Here is an 18,001-nt window from a genome sequence, read left to right on the forward strand (position 1 = left end):
GTGGTCAATATGGACAAGAGTCATCTGGTTGCTACTCAGAATCTAGAGTATCTTGGAGTGCAATTCGATACGAAGCGGGGGAAGGTGTTTCTCCCCAAGGGGCGAAGGATCAAATTGCTTTCTCAGGTACGGACCTTATTGAATCGTCGCGCTCCCTGAGTGTGGGACTATGTTCAGCTCCTCGGTTTCATGACGGCGACCTTGGAGGTCATTCCATGGGCAAGGGCTCACATGCGGTCTCTTCAGAATTTCCTTTTGAGCAGATGGTCGCCGACATCGCTGGATTATCAACGACATCTTCCTTGGTCGAGCCGGGCCTGGGACAGTCATGCGTGGTGGCTCCGGTCAGCCAATTTGCAGAAGGGTGTTTCTCTGGCATCTCCCAATTGGGTGATAGTCATGACAGATGCCAGCCTTGCGGGCTGGGGAGCCCCCTAGTCTTCATCGAGTAGCCCAGGGATTATGGACCCCTCTCAAAGCGACTTGGCCGATAAATCGTCTGGAGTTGCAAGCAGTTGTGAATGCGCTGCGGAGTTTTCAGGACTTTCTGCAGGGGCAGGCGGTTCGTGTATTCTCGGACAACACCACGACGGTGGCCTACATCAATCGTCAGGGGGGCACTCGCAGTCTTCCCTTGGCAGTGGAAGCATCTAGTCTTCTAGTATGGGCGGAAGCGCATGTTCAGAGTCTGTCGGTAGCACACATTGTGGGTCAAGACAATGTTCAAGCGGATTTTCTCAGCCGGACTCTTTTGGACGCAGCGGAATGGACGCTGTCGGACTCGGCTTTTCAGCTGATCTGTCAAAGTTGGGGAAGACTAGTAATGGATCTCATGGCCATGGCTTGCAATGCCAAAGTTCCCCAGTTCTTCAGCCGCAAATGGCAGCCAGGATCCACAGGATTGGACGCTCTTCTCCAGCAATGGCCGGAACAACAGCTGCTGTATGTTTTTCCTCCGTGGGCTCTGATAGGGTGAGTTCTTTGCTGCAAAGGACGGCATCGTGGGCCGGTCGTTCTAGTGGCCCCAGACTGACCCCGACAGCTGTGGTATGTGGATCTCATTTGAGCACTCTGAGCCACCATTGCAACTTCCGGTGACTCCCAGTCTGCTGCATCAAGGGCCAGTTCAGATGGAAAATCCCTCCTGCTTTGGTCTTATGGACCTGGCTATTGAGAGGCGGCAGCTGAGGAAGAAGGGATTTTCAGGACCAGTCATTGCCACTCTTTTGGGGGCACGGAAGCAGCCTACTTCAGCAGCGTACGCGTGAGTGTGGAAAGCTTTCTCGGCATGGTGTGCTTTGCATGCTGAATCGCCTTTTTGGGCAGACATTCCAGTTATTCTGGAGTTCCTTCAGGATGGTCTTCAAAAGGGGTTGGCATATAATTCCCTTCGAGTGCAGGTGGCCGCGCTAGCTTGTTTTAGGGGCAAACTGGACGGTTCCTCTTTAGCAGCTCACTCTTTTTTTTTTTTTTATAGCCATTTAAATTTTTACAAGTGATAAAACAACTTGCCGGAAATACAGAGAAAGTAATATATAGGAATTATTTCAGTCAGGTAATTCTATTCTCTTAGACCACAGAACACCGCCGCCAGACTTATATTTGGAAAAAATAAATATGAAAGTGCAAAACCCCTAAGAGAGAAACTTCACTGGCTCCCACTCAAGGAACGCATTGCTTTCAAGATCTGCACATTGGTACACAAAATCATTCACACAGATGCCCCAATCTACATGCTAAATATTGTGGACCTACCTCCCAGAAATGCCATAAGATCATCCCGCAGAAACAAAAAGGGGTTCGAAGTTTCCACAACAGTTCAACAAAAAAGAAAAAAGTGGAAAAACACAACTTCAAGAGATCAATCCGAGACAAGGGGTGAGATGGTCCAGGAAAACTTTATTAGGGACCCTACACGGTCCGTGTTTCGGCTTTTAAAAAAGCCTTCATCAGGGGTCGATCAGTAGTTGCACAGAATATACTGACAGACAATGGAGCTCATAAAATGTTGTCTCTAATTTGAAACCTTCGTAAAGGGGCAAATATGGTGCATAAAAGTCAAGAAAAAACCAGCTAAAACAGGAATCCTGTGGTTTCTAGCATACACAAATGGACACACCATTATTGAAGCTGGAAAAGCTCGGATTGATCTCTTGAAGTTATGTTTTTCCACTTTTTTCTTTTTTATAAGATCATCCCGCAAATTTCTCAATCTGCACTTCCTCAGCTGTAAAGGACTAAAATACAAGCTGATACACTCTACCACCTTCTCTTACATGAGCACACAGTTGTGGAATGCACTACCCACAACCCTGAAAACTACCGATGAAATAACTGACTTTTGCAAATCTTTAAAGACACATCTCTTCAACAAAGCCTACAAAGAGAACCCATAGCCTTACAAAACTACCCCATCAATCTACCCAGCTATGCCAATTCCCTTTATATACTATCCTCCCTAACACTCTTCCATTACTTAATCTCTATACATTACCAATTGTATCTGATACCCTGTAATATCCATGTCATAACAAAACTCTGTAAGCCACATTGAGCCTGCAAATAGGTGGGATAATATGGGATACAAATGCAATAAAGTAAATAAAAATAAATAGGGAGAGTGAAACAAGACAAGGAGAGCTGGTGGTTGGGAGGCGGGGCTAGTGCTGGGCAGACTTATACGGTCTGTGCGGGGGCTGGTGGTTGGGAGGCGGGGATAGTGCTGGGCAGACTTATACGGTCTGTGCCAGAGCTGGTGGTGGGAGGCGGGACTGGTAGTTGGGAGGCAGGGATAGTGCTGGGCAGACTTATAGGGTCTGTTGCAGAGCTGGTGGTTGGGAGGCGGGGTTGGTGGTTGGGAGGCGGGGATAGGGCTGGCCAGACTTATACGGTCTGTGCACTGAAGAGGACAGTACAAATAAAAAAGTAGCACATATGAATTTATCTTCTTGGGCAGACTGGATGGACCGTGCAGGTCTTTTTTCTGCCATCATCTACTATGTTACTACGTAATTAAACAGTAAACAGAAAAAAAGTGGTATTAACCTGATTATCTCCAGATATTACTCATCTAATTCATTATTCCACATTGATCATCTGGTTGGCTTCTTCAAGGCCAATACGGTGTATAGTCAAATCATTTCATTGAAAACATACTTATTGTCCAATATTAGTTAGAAATAATAGATCTAATTACATTCTTTCTCTTTTAAAAACCAGGAGTTATTTAACAATACATATACTTAAGTCTCTAATTCAAATCCCACTGATTAAAGTAATCCCAGTTTTCACAGGCTTCACTCCTTTTAAAGTAATAATTGAGAAAATATTTCTGAGGAAAACTTTAGGAGTCATACCCGGAACTCTGGGAAAAACAATAATCTCGATATTAATCATCTATAATAATATTCATTTTATTATTCAAAGTTTCTGGTCTATTATCATTTTCAAAATCATAGCCACTTCTTGCTCGTGTAGAATCATTTGTTATATCAATTTTTTACTCTCAAAGGGTTCAGTTAAATTGTCCATGTAACTCTCTAATAAAATTATATCTGAAACAAAATTATTTACTGCCACCGTTAGGTCCTAAGGCGCCTTCCAGATGGTATTCAATGTAACCTCCACGGGAGCCAAAAACTCCAAGTTGATTTCTCTTGGGTGTTTAGGAGTGGTTCCGCCAATTCGGGTTCTGCTGTAAACGTCCTCTGTTTCAGCATATGCCTCTAACTCACTCCTCCACTCCTTTGGACATGGTGGTTGAATAATTCGGGCGCGATGGAGTTGTTTTTTCCAGGTCCAAGAGCGTCAACGCTCCTTCGCCGGCGCTAATCAAAGGACTCGCCAACCCTTTCATCTGTGGGCAGTTCGTCGCGCAGCGGTCCCACACTTGCTGCTCAGGGGACAAAACGCTGGCCGTCGGCGGCTGACCGCGGTTGTCCCCTTCCTTTCAGTTAAGGTAACTGCAATTACAGAGAGGAAATTTACGTAAAGAATGCGAAACTTCAGAGGGCAGCTGGGCCATTGGGCATACAAACTTCAGGTCGCCATCTTACCACTCTCCCAGTTTGGGACACTTTTTGTCTGGTTTCTCCTCAGAGGCCTGTCTGATATGGGCATAGCCCTCTGAGTCATTGAAACACAGAAGCCCCTCCACCACTACAAGGTGGTGTCCCTTCGGAGGGGTATGCAGCTCACTCTGATGTTGTCCGTTTCCTACGCGGGGCGCTTCGGCCTCCTCTGCGGCAGCCGTGCCCGGCGTGGCATTTGAATGTGGTACTGTGAGCCCTCCAGGCCCCACCGTTTGAGCCGTTGAATAAGGTTTCTGAGAAGGATCTAACACTTAAGACAGTGTTTTTGGTGGCCATTGCTTCAGCTAGGAGGATTTCTGAAATTCAGGCTTTGTCTTCCAGAGATCCTTTTTTGCAGTTTTTTGAAGCAGGGGTGTCGATGCGGACTGTGCCATCGTTTCTACCTAAAGTGGTTTCGACTTTCCATGTCAATCAGGCGGTTTATCTTCTTTTCGAAGAGAGGATTATCCGGGGGAGTTTACCTCGCTACATTTCCTGAACGTGTGGAGAGCCTTGTTTCAGTACTTGCAGATCTCTAACGAGTTTCGACGCTCGGATCATCTCTTTGTACTCTTGTCGGGATCGAAAAGAGGTGAGGCGGCTTCTAAGGCTTTCATTTCTCGCTGGATTAGGGAAGCCATTGGAGCGGCGTATCTGCTACAAGGGCGGGTGTCTCCAGTGGCCCTGAAGGCGCATTCTGCTTGGGCACAGGCGGCTTCTTGGGTGGAGGCGGAGGCCTTATCTCTGGAAGAGATTTGTCAGGCGGCTACTTGGGCGTCCCGTCATACTTTTGAGTCATTCCGTGTCAAGTGGACCAATTTTAAAGGTCGTCCCCACCTCACCATCTCAGATTTTGATGAAATTTGGTACATAGTTTTTTATTATAAAAAACTAAGCTGTGCAAAATTTTAGTTCAAAAGACCAAAAATTGATGGTTCTAGGGGACCTCAAGTAAAGGGTTGCAAAATGTCGCCTGAGCAAAAATGACATTTTGGGCCAACTTCCAGAAGTTGTAAAACTGGAAGTTCTAGTAGTACAAGGGGGATATTTGGAGAACCTGCACTACTTTTAGGGCTTAATGAACTGGCAAAACCCCATGTTCCTAGTCCTCTTACGTTTTGAATGGTTTAGGCTCAAACTTTGCCACAAAAACGGCAAAAATCAATTTACAGCGATGTTGAGGCTGCTGTAGTTTCTAAACTAGTTGGCCTTTCAGGTTGATTTTTGGTAGGTGTACTAAATGCACGGCTGTAATGAGGCATTCCAATTTGCAGCACTTTCCTTCAAGTGGTTGAAACATTATAAGCGTTCAAAGTTTGTTTAAAAAGCATTTTTGCCCATTTTGGGCTATCTTTGATGCCCTTGATCTCCAGTGGGACAGCTTCAATATTCTTTCTTTTAGCACCATTAGAAAGAGCAGATTTCCTTCTATCAGAATATGCAGTTTTCAATTTGGAGTCTCTCCATATAAGGATTGCAAAAAAAGTGTTTTTTGGCCAGTATTGTTGAATGATAGATGAAACGGATATAGGGCCCATCGATGTTTCTAATTGCTGTATGTCACTCAGTTGCTTTAAGCATGCGTTGGTCCATGGTGGCTACGCCACTACCAATTCAATAGGAAGTGGCAACCTCATCGCCAAGAGGTCACGCCCGATAGCCAGGCAAGTCCAGCCACTTGGCACAGGTTCCCAAGCCTGAAAGTGGGCATCTTACTTGAGGTTCCCAAGCCTCATTTGGTTGTCTTTGCCTAGTTTCTCAAGCCTAATGGGGGTGTCTTAATGGTTCCCAAGTAAAACCTCAGTGCTGAAGTGACAAGAATTTTTCACTGATAAGTTTCACTGCTGTTTCTGGAAATGTATACTGTCGTCCAAGTGCTGTAGTTGCTGGTACTGGAAGAACTGCTAGAATATGCTGTTCAGAAATCCAACAAGAATCTCTTCTGCTAGGCCAATGAAATGATCGTGCAGGCCCGCATGGATGCATAAAGTTGACCAAGGCATCATGTTCTTCAAATGATGTGTCACAGACATTGCCAATCCACCATTTGTTGTCATAAACACAGGCAACATACTGCCCAGGCTGAAGTTGAGACACATTTATGCCAGGTACACTCACTGGGTCATCTGACTGACAAAGTTTGACAACAAATGAGGAGGAATCATTTGACACTCTACTGACTGAAATTTGGTTCAAGTCAGTGGGAATAAACTGGTGATTTTCACGAGTTCCAGCAACTGTGGAAGCTTTACTGAATCTTTCCTCTTGTGCAGATCTTGAAGATTCAATTTCATTCTTGGAAACAAAAATGAACTTGATTTTATTTATTTTTTGATCACAAAATTCAAACAAGCCTTGTGCTGTGAGAATTTGGCTATTTTTAGGTCGTTGCAAACTAGCCTGAGCAGCTAGTCGCTTTGTTGTACCACCTATGGCATCACATGGTGACTTGCCATGGCTTGTGCCAAAGAAATTCCACTGTGCACTTATTCCAAATTCTGTTTGATGATAGCACAAGTTGGCAAAGTTTTTGAAGTTCTTGTATTGTGCAGCTGAGCCATCACTAAAGTATGTTACATATTTTATTTCTCCAATTTTGCTTTTCAAGAACGCGATTAATTTTTCCAAGAATGCATGTACAGCAACTGCATCATGCCGCAAGCTGTCACTTATTATGCAAACTCTTATGCACTGAATTTCACTTGAAGCATCACGGAAGTACACAACAAATTGATGCAGTGTAGCTTGACTGTTTTCCCAGTGGAAACCTTGAACAGCATCTTGGACAATAAAGGAGTAGTTTTCAGCAAAGTCCAAGAGAACAACAATTTCACAAGGATTTAGGTTTTCTTTAACAGTTTTTAAGTATTGTGTGTGATGTTTGGAAATGTAATGGTGAATTGACAGGTTTGAAACTTTCAATGCAAGCTCAGATACAAAATCATCAACATACATGTGTTTGGTCTCCAGTATACATTTCCAGAAACAGCAGTGAAACTTATCAGTGAAAAATTCTTGTCACTTCAGCACTGAGAGTTCCCCAGGTGCTTTTTGGCTAGGATCAGGCGACCCTCAGGGGGAGGAATGCTGGCTTCGGCCTAACCCCTGGTAAGCCTTTCCTCAGCTGAGAGGTACCCACCTCTACCACCGGCTGCCTTTCAGGTGCTGTGGAGGACTTGCAGCTCATCTGCATATCCTTACAGCCTTCTCCGGGGTGACACCCAGGTCCACCCCGATCCACTCAGGGCCTCCGCTCTAGGTGCCGCGCGCCTAACGGCGCGCGGGGCATTTTTCTCTTTGTATCTAATCTTTTTCCAGTTGCTAAAGTACCTTAATCATTTATGGCCCCTATTCACATTCTCTTCCTAGCTCTGTCCCTTCCTAATCTTTTCCCTCACCCCCTACCTCTCTCCGCTACAGGAACTCACTTCCCATCCATTGACTTCATCACCTCACCTTCTCTCCTACCCTCTTCCTCCCTCTTGACTTTTAATCTCCGTCTCTTTCTTCCCTCCATTTTGCCTTCCCCATTCCACCTAAATACCTCTCGCCTTCGACGCCTTCGTGGCCACACCTCTCCTACTCTCCTCCGCTCTCTTTTACTCCTTCTCTTACTCTCAGCTGGTGACATCAATCCCAATCCTGGCCCTCCTCACCAACTATTATCCAAACTCTACAGATCTCACCGTGACCTCTCTAACCTCATCTCTATTCCTCTACTCCCCTCCTCTTCTCTGCCCTTCTCTTGCGCCCTATGGAATGCCCGCTCTATCTGTAACAAACTCCCCTATATCCAGGACCTCTTTATCTCGCGTCACCTCCATCTGCTCGCCATAACAGAAACCTGGCTCTGCCCTGATGACTCTGCTTCAGTCGCAGCCCTGTGCCATGGCGGTTATCTATTTTCACATACTCCTCGCTCTGCTGGCCGTGGGGGCGGTGTTGGACTACTTCTCTCTCCCTCCTCCAGATTTCAACCCCTTCTTCCACCTCAATCTCACTGTTTTTCCTCCTTTGAAGTCCACTCTATCCGCCTTTTCTCTCCTCTGCCTCTTCGAATAGCGGTCATTTATCGTCCCCCTGATAAGTCCCTTTCATCCTTTCTCAGTGACTTTGATGCCTGGCTTGCCTTCTTCCATGATCCTTCCTCCCCCTCTCTCATCCTTGGTGACTTTAATATTCCTGCTAATGATCCTTCCAACTCTTATATTTCCAAGTTACTCGCTTTAACGTCGTCCTTTAATCTCCAACTATGCTCCACCTCCCCCACTCATCAAAATGGTCACTGTCTTGATCTCATCTTCTCCTCCAACTGTTCACCCTCTAGTTTCCTTGCCTCCGATCTTCCCCTCTCTGATCACCATCTTATAACTTTCACACTTAAATCTCCTCCCTCCCAGTCCCGTCCTATCCTATCTAATTTATCTAGGAATCTTCACGACATTGACCCTTCATCTCTATCCTCCCATGTTTCAAACCTCCTCTCTACTGTGGCACCATCCACGTCTGTCAACGAGGCTGTTTCTTCTTACAACAATACTCTATCCTCTGCCTTAGACACTCTTGCACCTTTGATGACCCGCCCTGTAAGGCGTACAAAACCCCAACCTTGGCTGACTTCTAATATCCGCTACCTACGTTCCTGTACCCGCTCCGCCGAACGCCTCTGGCGGAAATCTCGGGCCCTTGCTGATTTCTTACACTTTAAGTTCATGCTGACCTCCTTCCAATCTGCTCTTTTACGTGCCAAACAGGATTATTATATCCAACTGACCAACTCTCTTGGCTCTAATCCTCGACTTCTCTTCACCACATTGAACTCTCTCCTCAAGGTGCCCCCTCCCCCAACTCCCCCTTCATTATCTCCTCAGACCCTTGCTGAATTCTTTCACAACAAGGTTCAAAAGATAAACCTTGCTTTCTCTACCTCACCAGCTCTCCCTCCACTAGTCCGTTCCCCTCTCTCTCCTTCCCCTCATTCCCTTTCCTCCTTTCCTGAAGTTACTATTGAGGAAACTACACTTCTCCTTTCTTCCTCAAAATGTACCACCTGTTCCTCTGATCCCATTCCCACCCACCTTCTTAATGCCATCTCTCCTACTCTTATTCCTTTTATCTGTCACATTCTCAACCTCTCACTTTCCACTGCGACTGTCCCTGCTTCCTTTAAACATGCTGTGGTCACACCTCTCCTTAAGAAGCCTTCACTTGACCCTACTTGTCCCTCTAATTACCGACCCATCTCCCTCCTTCCTTTTCTCTCCAAATTACTTGAGCGTGCTGTTCACCGCCGCTGCCTTGATTTTCTCTCCTCACATGCTATTCTTGACCCATTACAATCTGGTTTTCGCCCTCTCCACTCAACTGAAACTGCGCTTACTAAAGTCTCCAATGACCTATTACTGGCTAAATCCAGAGGTCAATATTCCATCCTCATTCTTCTTGATCTTTCCGCTGCTTTTGACACTGTCGATCACAGCATACTTCTCGATATCCTGTCCTCACTTGGATTCCAGGGCTCTGTCCTTTCCTGGTTCTCTTCCTACCTCTCCCTCCGCACCTTTAGTGTTCACTCTGGTGGATCCTCTTCTACTTCTATCCCTCTGCCTGTCGGTGTACCTCAGGGTTCTGTTCTTGGTCCCCTCCTCTTTTCTATCTACACTTCTTCCCTTGGTTCATTAATCTCATCCCATGGCTTTTCCTACCACCTCTATGCTGATGACTCCCAAATCTACCTTTCTACCCCTGATATCTCACCTTGCATCCAAACCAAAGTTTCAGCGTGCTTGTCTGACATTGCTGCCTGGATGTCTCAACGCCACCTGAAATTAAATATGACCAAAACCGAGCTTCTCATTTTCCCCCCCAAACCCACCTCCCCGCTCCCCCCGTTTTCTATTTCTGTTGATGGCTCTCTCATTCTCCCTGTCTCCTCAGCTCGAAACCTTGGGGTCATCTTTGACTCTTCTCTCTCCTTCTCTGCTCATATCCAGCAGACCGCCAAGACCTGTCGTTTCTTTCTTTACAACATCCGTAAAATCCGCCCCTTTCTTTCCGAGCACTCTACCAAAACCCTCATCCACACCCTTGTCACCTCTCGTTTAGACTACTGCAATCTGCTTCTTGCTGGCCTCCCACTTAGTCACCTCTCCCCTCTCCAGTCGGTTCAAAACTCTGCTGCCCGTCTCATCTTCCGCCAGGGTCGCTTTACTCATACTACCCCTCTCCTCAAGACCCTTCACTGGCTCCCTATCCGTTTTCGCATCCTGTTCAAACTTCTTCTACTAACCTATAAATGTATTCACTCTGCTGCTCCCCAGTATCTCTCCACACTCGTCCTTCCCTACACCCCTTCCCGTGCACTCCGCTCCATGGATAAATCCTTCTTATCTGTTCCCTTCTCCACTACTGCCAACTCCAGACTTCGCGCCTTCTATCTCGCTGCACCCTACGCCTGGAATAAACTTCCTGAGCCCCTACGTCTTGCCCCATCCTTGGCCACCTTTAAATCTAGACTGAAAACCCACCTCTTTAACATTGCTTTTGACTCGTAACCACTTGTAACCACTCGCCTCCACCTACCCTCCTCTCTTCCTTCCCGTTCACATTAATTGATTTGATTTGCTTACTTTATTTATTTTTTGTCTATTAGATTGTAAGCTCTTTGAGCAGGGACTGTCTTTCTTCTATGTTTGTACAGCGCTGCGTATGCCTTGTAGCGCTATAGAAATGCTAAATAGTAGTAGTAGTAGTAGTAGTGTGGTGCGATCTGTATGAACCCACTGCTTAAACTCGATTGTTTCACCTGGGTCAGCATCACTGAACACTTCTGTCAGGTAATTTTCAAGCACATCTTTACCTGGACATATTTCACACCTGTGAAGCATGCATTCTTTGCATTCCAAATTGCACACAGTTTTAGCCATCAGTGCTTTGTAATCTTCGTTCAGCAGATGGCTTCCAGCAAGCATAAGCTTCACATTTTGATGAATGACACAAACACACACTGAATGCATACCAGATGAGCCAACAGTGACACACCATTTTGGCCTTAGCTCACAAAATTTGGAAAAACCCACTTCTGGCCCATTTCGAGTACGATATGCAACATACATTTCTTTTAGATTGCTAAGCAGCAAGCGCTTTTGCATTTGAATTTTTTCAGTGCCAGTTCTGACAGAGACAAAACCTTTTTTCCCTGGGCACAGTCTACTGAATTCATCATCTTCAAAAAAGCTAAGAATTTTTTTTTTCTGTTTCTTCTGGTAAAACTTTACCTTTCTTCTTGTCTGGTTTTGCCAGAATTCCACAAACTGATTTCAGATTTCTTGCTTTTTTAACCATTCTAGTTGAAACCATGAATTCTGAGGCAGTTCTTTCAATAGACCAGCTGTTTGGTGCTAAAGTTAGTATTTGCAGTTTTTCTGCATGATTTGCTGAAACTTGGAATTTGTTTTTCAACTCGTTTAGCAGGTCATCATAATCAGAACATTTGTCACATTTCTGACTGGTAGAAGGTTGAGTTTCAAACTCATTTAGGTCTAAGCCACCAGCAACTGGAAGATGATGACTCAAAGTATTTTGCAGTCGCCTGATTTTGCGTTTGGTGTAGCCTCGTACATCACGCTTGCTGACTTTTTTGAACTTTAATGGAGAAATACCAAGAGATGTCAAACTTGTGTTCAACTTGCCAGAAATGTCACTGTGTTCATCATCTGCTGCTGTTGATGATGATAAAGAATCAGCAGCTCTGTTACTGACGTCTTTTCGACAAGATGGACATAGTCTCTGACCCGGCACAAATATTTTGCTTGTTAAGGCCTTTAGCTGGGCTGCTAGTGTGTCATCCAGCACTCTTAAGCCCCTTTTTGCATTATGACCACCTTTGGAAAATGGGTTACAGCAGGTTCTTTGCAAAAATTCAAACTTTTTCAACAGTAAGGATTCATGATGAAGGCAAATAGTTGATCAAGCATCGAAAAGTTGACCAGAACGCTCTTGTAACAACTTCTGTTGATCAGGCAGAAGCTCTTCAATTAATTTCAAACCTTTATTTTTATTGTATGTCAGTAAATGACACTCTGATGTACTTGAACAGCCAACTGAGCAAAGTGGAAATTCATCTGATCTTTCTGGATCCATTGATGACCATTAGCATCAGTTCTACTACTACTACTACTACTATTTAGCATTTCTATAGCACTACAAGGCATACGCAGCGCTGCACAAACATAGAAGAAAGACAGTCCCTGCTCAAAGAGCTTACAATCTAATAGACAAAAAATAAATAAAGTAAGCAAATCATATCAATTAATGTGAACGGGAAGGAAGAGAGGAGGGTAGGTGGAGGCGAGTGGTTACAAGTGGTTACGAGTCAAAAGCAATGTTAAAGAGGTGGGCTTTCAGTCTAGATTTAAAGGTGGCCAAGGATGGGGCAAGACGTAGGGGCTCAGGAAGTTTATTCCAGGCGTAGGGTGCAGCGAGACAGAAGGCGCGAAGTCTGGAGTTGGCAGTAGTGGAGAAGGGAACAGATAAGAAGGATTTATCCATGGAGCGGAGTGCACGGGAAGGGGTGTAGGGAAGGACGAGTGTGGAAAGATACTGGGGAGCAGCAGAGTGAATACATTTATAGGTTAGTAGAAGAAGTTTGAACAGGATGCGAAAACAGATAGGGAGCCAGTGAAGGGTCTTGAGGAGAGGGGTAGTATGAGTAAAGCGACCCTGGCGGAAGATGAGACAGGCAGCAGAGTTTTGAACCGACTGGAGAGGGGAGAGGTGACTAAGTGGGAGGCCAGCAAGAAGCAGATTGCAGTAGTCTAAACGAGAGGTGACAAGGGTGTGGATGAGGGTTTTGGTAGAGTGCTCGGAAAGAAAGGGGCGGATTTTACGGATGTTGTAAAGAAAGAAACGACAGGTCTTGGCGGTCTGCTGGATATGAGCAGAGAAGGAGAGAGAAGAGTCAAAGATGACCCCAAGGTTTCGAGCTGAGGAGACAGGGAGAATGAGAGAGCCATCAACAGAAATAGAAAATGGGGGGAGCGGGGAGGTGGGTTTGGGGGTGGGGGTGGGGGGAAAATGAGAAGCTCGGTTTTGGTCATATTTAATTTCAGGTGGTGTTGAGACATCCAGACAGCAATGTCAGACAAGCACGCTGAAACTTTGGTTTGGATGCAAGGTGAGATATCAGGGGTAGAAAGGTAGATTTGGGAGTCATCAGCATAGAGATGGTAGGAAAAGCCATGGGATGAGATTAATGAACCAAGGGAAGAAGTGTAGATAGAAAAGAGGAGGGGATCAAGAACAGAACCCTGAGGTACGCCGACAGGCAGAGGGATAGAAGTAGAAGAGGATCCACCAGAGTGAACACTAAAGGTGCGGAGGGAGAGGTAGGAAGAGAACCAGGAAAGGACAGAGCCCTGGAATCCAAGTGAGGACAGGGTATTGAGAAGTATGCTGTGATCGACAGTGTCAAAAGCAGCGGAAAGATCAAGAAGAATGAGGATGGAATATTGACCTCTGGATTTAGCCAGTAATAGGTCATTGGTGACTTTAGTAAGCGCAGTTTCGGTTGAGTGGAGAGGGCGAAAACCAGATTGTAATGGGTCAAGAATAGCATGTGAGGAGAGAAAATCAAGGCAGCGGCGGTGAACAGCACGCTCAAGTAATTTGGAGAGAAAAGGAAGGAGGGAGATGGGTCGGTAATTAGAGGGACAAGTAGGGTCAAGTGAAGGCTTCTTAAGGAGAGGTGTGACCACAGCATGTTTAAAGGCAGCAGGGACAGTCGCAGTGGAAAGTGAGAGGTTGAGAATGTGACAGATAAAAGGAATAAGAGTAGGAGAGATGGCATTAAGAAGGTGGGTGGGAATGGGATCAGAGGAACAGGTGGTACATTTTGAGGAAGAAAGGAGAAGTGTAGTTTCCTCAATAGTAACTTCAGGAAAGGAGGAAAGGGAATGAGGGGAAGGAGAGAGAGGGGAAGTTCAACAAATGCATTTATTATTGCAATCAGGTTTTCAATGGGTAAAGTTTTACTTCAGTTTAAAGTGATTAATATCTTCATTTGTGGCATTTAATTCAATATAAATGAGCCTGTCGGTGCAGGTGCGAGTTTCTTCAACAAGAAGTATGTATGCAATGGTTTCCACCCTGTTTTTTTAGTTTACTTGAACACAGTTTTATAACATAATGTTTAAAGAAAACTTCTTTAGCCAGTTAGACTTGGCCAATTATGATTGGTGAACCCTGTTGCAAGGCAGAATTGTTTGTTTCATTGCCCAATTGTATGCTTCTGGTACCTCCTGGCTCCTGAGTGTCTGTTGCTAGGCTTACTTTGATGCCTACAGTTCACTAAGAGGTCAAACTATAGCAAGGGTGAAGAAACACCAGCAACAGACACTCAGACGCTTTGCAACAGGATCCACCAAACATAATTGGCCAAGTCGGTCATCCTAACTGACTGCAGTTTTCTTTAAACCTGTTATGAAACCTGGCCTCATCCTTCCACTTCCTAAAAAACATTACTGTTTTTTAGTTTTCTTGAATACAGTTTTATAACATAATGTGTTCTTTATTTTAAAAAATTGGTGCTTTTTGAAAGAAGAATCACTTTTACTACACTTGTATCAAGGGTGTAGTGAAGAAATCACAGGCTGCTGCCCGCAAACATTTGAGGGCATATTTGCAATCCTTATATGAAGAGACTCCAAACTGAAAACTACATATTCCGATAGAAGGAAATCTGCTCTTTCTAATGGTGCTAAAAGAAAGAATATTGAAGCTGTCCCACTGGAGATCAAGGGCATCAAAGATAGCCCAAAATGGGCAAAAATGCTTTTTATACCAACTTTGAACGCTTATAATTTTTCAACCACTTGAAGGAAAGTGCTGCAAATTGGAATGCCTCATTACAGCCGTGCATTTAGTACACCTACCAAAAATCAACCTGAAAGACCAACTAGTTTAGAAACTACAGAAGCCTCAACATCGCTGTAAATTGATTTTTTCCAGGGTTTTTTTTGGCAAAGTTTGAGTCTAAACCATTCAAAAAGTAAGAGGACTAGGAACATGGGGTTTTGCCAGTTCATTAAGCCCTAAAAGTAGTGCAGGTTCTCCAAATATCCCCCTTGTACTACTAAAACTTCCAGTTTTACAGCTTCTGGAAGTTGGCCCAAAATGTCATTTTTGCTCAGGCGACATTTTGCAACCCTTTACTTGAGGTCCCCTAGAACCATCAATTTTTAGTCGTTTGAACTAAAATTTTGCACAGCTTAGTTTTTTATCATAAAGAAACTATGTACCAAATTTCATCAAAATCTGAGATGGTGAGGTGGGGACCCCTGGTCCACTTGACACGGAATGACTCTTTTGCGAAGCATTACAGGCTAGACATGTCTGCTCGGGAGGATGTGAGTTTTGGGGCGGGAGTGTTGGCACAGGGAGCGTCAGCGTCCCACCCTACTTAAGGAATGCTTTGGTACATCCCACTAGTTCCTGGATTCATCTGCTGCAAGTGACAAGGAAGGTAAAATTATGTCTTATCTGATAATTTTCTTTCCTTTAACGCAGCAGATGAATCCAGGATCCCTCCCTAGTTCAGCTGACGGTTTTTTCATTTTCCGCACAGTGTGCCTATTTTTTCCCTCCAGGTTCTCTTTTGCAGAGCTCAGGCAGATATGGGAACACGGAAAGGATTCCAATTTCTGGATCAAGTTGCAGTTATTTCGAAGTTCCTATTTGGTTCTCTGTTTTTCATAGTGAGGATGGTTTCTGGTTGTTATTGGTTTCATATTTTTGGCCTTGGCAAATGCTTACGAATGACATACTAATTGAGGAAGGAGCTGGCCATCTGGCATCACTTCCTTTAGTTTGTTTATCTCTATCTCCATCTGCTGGTAGGCGGACTTAACCCACTAGGTTCCTGGATTCATCTGCTGTGTTAAAGGAAAGAAAATTATCAGGTAAGACATAATTTTACCATTTTTTTGTGTCAGAAAAGGCCCAAAGATTGAGTGGAGGCTATAGGACAAACCAGGGTATCCAATAAATACCTATTTCAGGTGTTTTGTTTTTGTTTTTTTACTGCATTCAGGGCATTCTTTCAGTGTTTATTGTTAAGCCCTAGTAATAAATAGTGTCATAGGAAAATCTTTTATTTTTCTCATTAACCTGCTTATGGGAGGAAATGAATCTAACAAAGGCACCTTAGTTACATTAGTTTCACAAACACTGGTTTATGTTAGCTATATTGTGAGGCTTTTTGAAGGCCGTGAAAGGAACAGGTATAATTAAAAGCCCTTCATGTAAAAGCAATAATCTGTCATGGAGATATTTTTGTTCACTTTCCCTAATAAATATGCTGGATTTTAATGATTTCTTTTCTTTTATGTAGCAGGGACAGCACTGGGCATTGGTATTGTGAATATCCTGCACACCATAAATCCATCTTTGGTGATTCTCTCTGGTGTCCTGGCTAGTCAATACGTTAGCATTGTAAAGGATGTGATCCAGCAGCAAGCACTGAGCTCTGTACAGACTGTCGAGGTGGTCACCTCAGATTTATCTGAACCTGCCCTCTTGGGAGCTGCCAGCATGGTACTTGACTACACAACCCGGAGGACATACTAGATATCATACTGGTTGCAGGAAATCAATTGAGAGACCACCTGCTTAAAGATATGGTTTGGGGCTTGCTTCTGGTCTTTTAGTGTATTAATTTGAAACAATTTTTATTGATGACAATAGAGAATAAGCAAAACAAGAGTATATTCCAAATGTTCAGGATAACAGCATTACCAAACACACAGATATGACTACATTTGAATAGAGAAGACAAAACTCAATTGTCGTCATTTCCTTGTTAATATAGAAAGAAACATGACTAAGCCTAGATGAAGTCAAACCTTAATGCCCAATGGAACAGAAAAAAAAAGCAACTGACCAGGAGACCAGGTTCCTTCAGTTCTCCTGGAACCAACCAAATTCAGATGACATCCCTACTGTGCCCCTCCCCCATAGCCCCCTTATCCCACCCTCACCAAAGGTGTCAGTGTGTGAATAAACTCCTCTCAAATGAGCAAAAACTTCTGTGTATGTTTAGGAGAGGAAGAAGCGTCCTGAGCGTCCCACATGGCCAAGACATGCATTTGATTCCACCAACTGCAGAACGATGGAACTTCTGCAGATACCTAGGCCTGCATTACACATTTAATCACCACCAACCTCAATTTTCAAAATAAAGTAATTTTCCCTTTTCCTCCCAAAGTCTTAATATTCACTATTCCCAACAAATAAGTCTGTGAGAGTAAAGAAATTGTCATATGAAGGGTATATCCTAGGTACTGATGGAGTTCATTCCAAAAGAATGTATCTTCCTACAGCTCCAAGCTGAATGATAGAATGACTTTTCATCTGCAGAACACTTGAGGCACTGTGCAGTGGGTGTAAGCCCTGCACGAAATAGTTGCATTTGGGAAGTATATGCTCTATGTATGAATTTAAAATGTGTTTCTTGTAGATATTTTCACTATGTGTGACATTTTCTGTAAATCTACAAGTATCTTCCAGTTCCGCAACGGGGTACCCAGGTCCCACTCCCATCTCTCGTAACCAGTTGCAATTATTTCAAAGTTCTTATTTGGTTCTCTGTTTTTCTCCCCCACTTGACCACTAAGTGCTTTATGAAGGCCCACAATGGCTAGTCTCTCTTCTGTCAGTGAACTAAAAAAAAAAAAAACAACAACCCATATTTTCTCCCCCATCTCTCTTTTAGTGTATTAAGTAAATACAATGGTTACTTCCTATATGGAAGCCAATTTTATGATACACCAATATATTGGATTTTCTCCTTTAAAAAAGTTTTTTTTAACAAAATACTACTTTGAATGGAATATTATAAAATAGACCTGAAAAGAGTATCAAAAATTATAATTAAG

General features: G+C 44.0%; 1 protein-coding gene across 3 annotated transcripts in view; it reads left to right on the forward strand.

The window, feature by feature from the left end:
- GNE (glucosamine (UDP-N-acetyl)-2-epimerase/N-acetylmannosamine kinase) overlaps nt 1–17,788 on the forward strand; it is a 497,606-nt gene extending 479,818 nt beyond the window's left edge. For all 3 annotated transcript variants that reach the window (XM_030194355.1, XM_030194356.1, XM_030194357.1), the window contains exon 12: nt 16,459–17,788. In XM_030194355.1, the coding sequence (XP_030050215.1) occupies nt 16,459–16,694 (236 nt within the window). In that variant the 3' untranslated portion in view covers nt 16,695–17,788. The remainder of the gene's footprint in view (nt 1–16,458) is intronic.
- The last annotated feature ends 213 nt before the right edge of the window (nt 17,789–18,001 follow it).

The sequence above is a fragment of the Microcaecilia unicolor genome, chromosome 2 (assembly GCF_901765095.1).
Source record: "Microcaecilia unicolor chromosome 2, aMicUni1.1, whole genome shotgun sequence".
Lineage (NCBI taxonomy): Eukaryota > Metazoa > Chordata > Amphibia > Gymnophiona > Siphonopidae > Microcaecilia > Microcaecilia unicolor.